A 7,500-nucleotide genomic window follows, 5' to 3' on the forward strand; every position below is an offset into this window, starting at 1 on the left:
TACATAGAATGATCTTAGTACTTTGTGTCTGGCCCCTATGCGTCTCCCAGTCATTGCTCTCATGACAGACAGTCTTGCTTTGGTTCGGTCAACCAGGTACTGGACCTCCTTATGGAAGGAGAGGGTCCGGTCTATCCTTACCCCAAGGTATAGGTAGTCCTTGACCCATTCTAATTCCACTCCCTGGATTTTCAGTCTTGTGCCTCGAACTCTCTGTCTCAAAGCCATGGCTTTGGATTTGGCAGCAGAGATCTTTAGTCCCGTCCTACAACACTCCTCTGACACGAGGTCCAGACAACGCTGGGCTTTATTCTGGCTGCGTGGTCCAGTGGAGGTGATAGCGAGATCGTCTGCATACGAGATGATCTGGCACCCCACTGGGAGGTTTATGTTGAGGATGCAGGACATTAAAGTGTTGAATAGGGCTGGACTGAGAACCCCACCCTGTGGCGTTCCATTTTCGAGCGGCATGTGCTGCGATAGGTGACCCTGGAATTTGACATTGGCAGTCCTGTTCCTGAAGTAGTCACCTATCCAAGCCAAGAGCTTTCCTCTGATTCCCTTCTGGATCAGGCTTTCCTGAATGGCAAGCGGACTTGCCAGTTCAAAAGCCTTCTCCAGGTCAAGGAATACCACCACAGCTGGGCCCTTGCTGATTGTGCTTAAGAGCGTGGCTAAGCTGTGTGCTGTGCCCATGCCCCTTGTGAACCCGTGAAGGTGTTCGTGCGGGGGTCCCGTTTTCCATTGAAGCCGGTTTAGTACCATCCTCTCAGCCGTCTTGGCCAGGCAGCTGAGCAGAGAGATGGGGCGGTACTTCCCCGGCTCCTTTGGTTTTGGGACGGGAACTATGGTAGCCCTCTTCCAACTCTGGGGTAGAGTGGAAGTTTCCCAGGACTTGTTGATGAGTTGCAAGAGTGCACGCTCACCTGCTAGTCCTAGGTGGGAGATAATGGGGTACGAGATCCCATCAGAGCCCGGGGCTGTGTTGGAACTGGTTTTATAGGCTTTCCTTAGTTCCCTCAGAGAAAAGATAACGTCTGAGTTATCGGGTTCGGCTGCCCTTTCTCTGATCTGAGCGTGTCTGTCTGGCTGTAGACGCTCTTGTCTTGCCCTCAGCTCGGCTGGCAGACTGTTGCTGCTCGTTCTCGCAGAGAACTCGTGCGCCAGTCTGTTAGCCTCTGCTTGGGGGTCGTGATGGGTGCACCTCGGGGCTGAGCGGCTGGTAGCTCGCTTGACCCGTTGCCACAGCTCTGAAAGGGTGGTTTGGTGGTCGAAGGACTCACACCATTCCAGCCACTTTTCCTGCCTGACTCTGTTGGCAGTTTCCTTGGCATCCGTGACAGCTTCCCTTAGGAGGGATAGGTTGTCAGGGGTTCTTTGCCTTCGGAATAGTTTTCGGCACATGTTCACCCTGTGGTTGACCTCCCTGATCTCGTCATTGAAGTACCAGGCGTCTTTGTGACTTCTGGACCCAGGCCGAGTTTTGGGTATGGTCTGTGAGGCTGCTTCATTAATGGCGTTTAGCAGGCTGGCTTCGAGCACTTCCACATTTTCGCTTTGTGGGGGATTGTTGCATCTCAGACAGAGGGCCAAGGCATTTTGAAACGCCTGCCAGTTGGCCTTGTCTGTTTTCCATCTTGGATTTGGTCTTAGGATTTCGGCTGGGCCAGCATCCATGAGGGTAGTTATAGTGCCGTAATGGTCACTTGTGACGGTCTCATCGACACACCAGCCAATCCTCCCCACCAGAGTCGCAGTGGCCAGGGTGAGGTCTAGGACCCCTCCTCTGACATGCGTTGGCTCTTGGGTGTTGAGGAGAGCGATCTCAGGGAATGTCTCTAGCACGTCAGCTATGTGATAGCCGGCCGCATCCGGTGCCCGGCAGGGAGCCAGGATGGGGTGGTGTGCATTGAAATCTCCCCCTATGATCACTCGGTCGTGTGCAGCAGAAGCACAGACCTGGCTGATGTCTAAGCTTTTACAGCGTGGCCGGCTGTACACATTGTACAGTTTGAGGGGCCCCCCGGCCAGGTGAACCTCGACGGCAAGGGATTCAACATCGTCTCCACAGTGCGATGCATCGGCTATTGCGGAGCAGGGGATTGTTGCTCTCACAAGGGTGATCAAGCCTCTCTTGCCAGGTGTTTGTGGCAGTGTGAAGGCATGGTACCCTGAGAAGCGAACAGTGTCCACTGTTAATGTCTCCTGGAGCATGACAATGTCAGTGTTCCTTGATCGCACTACTGCTTGGAGAAAAGCGTTCTTTGCAGAGAAGCTATTGATGTTCCACTGTAGGATGCTTAGATGGTGTGTCATGATGTTACTCAGTGATAGTTACATCAGAGACATCGTCGGAGTCTGACAACTCCATTGCGAGGTCCTCGCTGGTTGAGGGCTCCTCGTCTGTTGTCAGGCTATCCTTGGGTCCACTGGGGGGTGGAGAGCCTTTGGTAGCTCTGACTTTGGTTGGTTCGGCTTTTCTCTCAGGCTTTTTCTTGGCTGGCCTTGCTGGCCTTGCCTGGGCAAGGTCAGCGTGATCTGGCTTTGGCTGCACAGATTCAGCCTGTTTTGGCTCTGCCTGTGAAGGCATGGCCTGGTTTGGAGTGGGGAGGGGAGTCTCGTCCTGGGGTGAGGGTGAGGCTGGTTTTTCTCTAGCCAGCTTTCTTCCCTTCAGGGCTGCGACAGTCTGGGTCATTGCCGTCATGGCGACCGAAACTGCCTTCTCGGCCTCCTCACTCGACCTCCCCAGGGCTGTTGCTACTGCTGTGACAACAGCAGTTAACAGGAGAGTCATATCGTCCTCGTCAAAGAGGAGATGATCATCTGTTGGGGAGGTTTTTGTGGTGCTCTTAGAAACTTTTTTCTTTAGTTTCTTTTTCTGCACCTTTGGCATTGTCGGAAACTCCTTTTTGTTGGAGACATCCGGTGTCGGCTGGGGGGCGGCTTCCTTCCTCTTAGGATGTCGGGGGGCCTTTTCGCTTTTGTTCCTTCCCCAGACATGGGTGCCCGGTGGGTCAGGAACAAAGTCTGATCGGTTTTGAGCAACCTCTTGTCGCCTGAGGGCCGCCTTTTTCCTGACAGAGCAAGTCAGGCTCCAGGCATGATGCTTCTTGGCACAGTTGGGACATTTGGCTGTTGTGTCCCTCTTTTCCTCTTTGTATGCCTTGAGGCATACCTCTGTGTTGTGTGCCTTGCTACAGACACCACATTTAGGCTTGGCTGTACAGTTAGCCTTGTGGTGACCGTATTTCTGGCACTTGAAACACCGAAGTGGTTCTGGCACATACGTCCGAAGGTTGTAGGTGCCCCAGTTACCCAGATCAAGGGTAGTGGTTGGGGCACCTTTCATGGTCACCAGGACTTGCCTGGTTGGAGTCTTCCCCTTCGACATTCGGGAAGCCTGCACGACCTGTGGGTGTGAAGAGATCAGCTCCACATCGTACGAGACTGAGAAGCCAAGTAGCACCATCTTGGTTCTCTTTTCCTCGGGACTTAGTGGGGAAAGACTCACTTTTCTCCCATCAGTTAGCTCCTTCGTTTCCCGGAGGAAATTTAAGGTAGCTTGATCTTTGGGCATTATGATCATGCCCTGATCTCGGGCGACCCGGATCGACAACCGGATTTTCCGTTGCAACTCCAATGCCCTGACCAATTGGTAGGCATTGTCGAAGCCTTCGGGTTTAGCTGGCACTTTGAACTGGGTGAAGCGTTTAGGGGGTCCCGACTCTTCATCAGAGTCGGTATCCGGCCTCGGACGCTTCGGCCCGCCCTTTCGGCTTTCGGGCTTGTTTGAGGAGGCAGGAGCTGATGCGGCTGGTTCAGCCTGCTCTCCCCTCTCAGTCGGGGAGGCCGTCTGTGAACTCAGGGGCCTCCCTGGCTTAGCTGCTGGCCTGGAGAGGCCAGCTCGCGAGTCAAGATCTTTGACTATTCGGTGGACAGACCCATTGGCTTCGGTCTTGTCCACCTTAGCAGCAGGGGTGACAGTGTCATCCTGTGCTTGGGGCTTTCTTTTGCCACCGGAAGGCGCATATGCCTTCATGGTGACTACCGTGGTCTGGGCCTTGCGCGGTTCGTCAACTGTAAGTTCAGTCTGTGGGGGGTGTTTGATTGTTTTTTCCATGAATTGGTAAGTGCTTCATCCTCTCACGCCCCCACCCACCACGGAGTCCAACAAGGGGAAGCTGAGTGTCAGAACCAGTGTTTAACAGCAACAGGAGTGATGAGAGGATATACGCAGCCAATAGCCATTGTGACGGCACTCACGGACCATTGTGAGTGCCAATGGCGGCATGACTGCTTGACCCTAGCCTCCCGGGGGAGACCAGCCGATTGACCGTGACCGGGCCGGGATCAGGCCGCCTGTCTTGCTGGAATAGAGGACCAAAGAGGCGTGTTGCTAGCCGCAGGGCGTACTCGTTCACGGCATCGCTCAACCTCCAGGACTCCCGTCTCCACAGCGCACAAGGCTGCCACGCACGGCAATCGCGTGGGTAGGTGTAAACCCCTGGGGAGAGACCAGAGGGGATGCCCTTCCACCTACGAGACATCATTGTTTGGAGCCCTTTTGCTCAGCCCTCTGAGGCAGCCACCCAAAGGTTGCTTCACCGCAGTGAGGGAAGAGGAGTCTTGCACTTTTACCAGGCAGTTCCTTTCATCCCTCTGAAGCAACCACCCAAAGGTTGTTTCACCTCAGTGAGGAAGGAAAGGACCTGTGTCTTTTCAAAGTAGTTCCCCCTTCCCTCTAAAACAGCCACCCAAAGGCTGTTTCACCTCAGTGAGGGAAGGGAGGTTTTGCGTTCTTGTCAGGCACTTCCTTTCGTTCCCCTGAAGCAACCACCCAAAGGTTGTTTCACCTCAGTGAGGAAGGAAAGGACCTGTGTCTTTTCGAAGTAGTTCACCCTTCCCTCTAAAACAGCCACCCAAAGGCTGTTTCACCTCAGTGAGGGAAGGGAGGTTTTGCGTTCTTGCCAGGCAGTTCCTTACATTCCTCTGAAGCAACCACCCAAAGGTTGTTTCACCTCAGTGAGGAAGGAAAGGACCTGTGTCTTTTCAAAGTGTTTCCCCCTTCCCTCTGAAGCAGCCATCCAAAGGCTGTTTCACCTCAGTGAGGGAAGGGGGGTTTTGTCCTTTTTGTCAGCTGGTTCCTTTCATCCCTCTGAAGCAACCATCCAAAGGTTGTTTCACCTCAGTGAGGGGGGGGCGGTACTCGAAAACCATTCCGGACGTCTAGACGGGAGCGGTCGCCTGTGTGAAGGGCAGGGCCACAAACCGACCGAGAAGCGGGGCGGCACGGGGAATGGTTACCCCGGCGGCCCCCGGCCGGCTGCGTGGCGCGAGCCCGCGACCTTTGCCGTGCCCGGGCAAAGAGAGAGAGAGAGAAAGAGAGTCCAAGGACTGAACCAGGGAGGGGGAGTAATGTATCCTCCATACAGTCTCCCGCCCTGGTGGAGGGGTATGGGGTGAATTAAACAATCGGGGGATATGGAAGACAAGGGTAGGAGCACAGAGGGACAAACTGTGATGTAGACTCTGCCAGTAATAGGTCCTCATTTTGGGTCGAGGGAGGGGCATAGTCTAGCAGATTTAGGATTAGGAAGAGGGATGGTGGGTAAAGCAATAGAATCTCTAATGCAATATACAGAGTCTAAAAATAGAGCCAGAACAGAATATGGGATCACTAAGAAGTAACTAAAATGAAATGGAATTATGACACCAATGTTAGGATCATAGTATATTCCATTGTGCTTCATGACGCTGAAATCAGCTTCACTGTATAAAATGGGTTAATACCCTTCTTGTGTAAAATAGAATTTACAATGATACTATTTCTATGATCTGAATTTGGCAGGTACGATGTCATCTTAAACACTGTAGGTGAGGTGCTACATGAATCGTGCTTGAAACATTGTGTTCCCGGAGGACTGGTTGTCACTGCCACGTCATCTCAGCTTGCGTCAGATTCTTATGGTTATGTGACAGGGGCTTTGTACTCCCTTGGCATGAGGCTGTGGTACTGGTTCACACAGGTTAGTAAATTGCACAGGTGGAAATGTGCTGTTAGTAGTGGTGAATAGGATAATGTCAGATGTCTTTTTGTTATTCTTTCATTATCATTAGTGATAATGCTATCATTAGTGTTGTTATTAGTATTGTCATGATAGTTATTATTATTATTATTATCATTATAACTTTTCTTGTTACCTGCATTATCAGGATTATTAATATAATACCATTAAAACATGGCTAATATGACTTCCCACAGGCTCCATGGCTTACAGGCGGGCGATGGGGCACCCTAGAGGTATGTGGGAGCGTCCTGGAGAGTGTGGCACCTCTCGTTGAAGCAGGACGCCTGCAGGCTGTGGTGGACAAGGCCTATTCTGCCCAGGATGCAGAAGTGGCATTTGGGCATGTAGCCAAGGGAGAACAGATTGGCAGGACTGTGGTGCGATTTAGGTGAGTGGGCGACATGGTGCAGGCAGTGCGGTGAATGAGAATCTGTGCCTTGGAATGTACTGTTTTTGTATTATTAGTGTCATTTTTTATTTGTTCTTTATATGTTCTTTTTCTTATATATATATATATATATATATATATATATATATATATATATATATATATATACATATATATATGTATATATATATATATATATATATATATATATATATATATATATATATATATATGTGTATATATATGTGTGTATATATATATATATATATATATATATATATATATATATATATATATGTATATGTATATGTATATATATATATATATATATATATATATGTATATGTGTGTATATATATATATATATGTATATGTGTGTATATATATATATATATATATATATATATATATATGTATATGTGTGTATATATATATATATATATATATATATAAATATATACATACACACACATACATATATTCAAATATATATACAAATATATATACACAAACATTTATATATATATATATATATATATATATATATATATATATATATATATATATATATATATATATTTATATATATATATATATATATATATATATATATGTATATATATATATATATAAATGTTTGTATATATATATTTGTATATATATTTGAATATATGTATGTGTGTATATATATATATATATATATATATATATATATATATATATATATATATGTATATGTATATGTATATGTATATGTATATGTATATGTATATGTATATATATATATATGTATATATGTATATATGTATATATGTATATATATATGTGTGTGTGTGTGTGTGTGTGTGTGTGTGTGTGTGTGTGTGTGTGTGTGTGTGTGTGTGTGTATGTATACATATATATATATACATATACATATATATATATATATATATATATATATATATATATACATTCATATATTTATATATATACATACATACATATATATATATATATATATATATATAGTTTAGTTTTATTTTGGTTTCCTTTCCTTGATTT

The 7,500-nt window shown here is 47.2% G+C and overlaps 1 protein-coding gene across 4 annotated transcripts in view; it reads left to right on the plus strand.

Moving 5' to 3' along the window:
- LOC125045447 (reticulon-4-interacting protein 1 homolog, mitochondrial-like) overlaps nt 1–7,500 on the plus strand; it is a 25,864-nt gene that overhangs the window by 13,993 nt on the left and 4,371 nt on the right. For all 4 annotated transcript variants that reach the window (XM_047642704.1, XM_047642707.1, XM_047642705.1 and 1 more), the window contains exons 9-10: nt 5,849–6,026; nt 6,263–6,456. In XM_047642704.1, coding sequence (XP_047498660.1) covers nt 5,849–6,026; nt 6,263–6,456 — 372 coding nt within the window. The remainder of the gene's footprint in view (nt 1–5,848; nt 6,027–6,262; nt 6,457–7,500) is intronic.

This window comes from Penaeus chinensis, chromosome 37 (genome assembly GCF_019202785.1).
Source record: "Penaeus chinensis breed Huanghai No. 1 chromosome 37, ASM1920278v2, whole genome shotgun sequence".
NCBI lineage: Eukaryota > Metazoa > Arthropoda > Malacostraca > Decapoda > Penaeidae > Penaeus > Penaeus chinensis.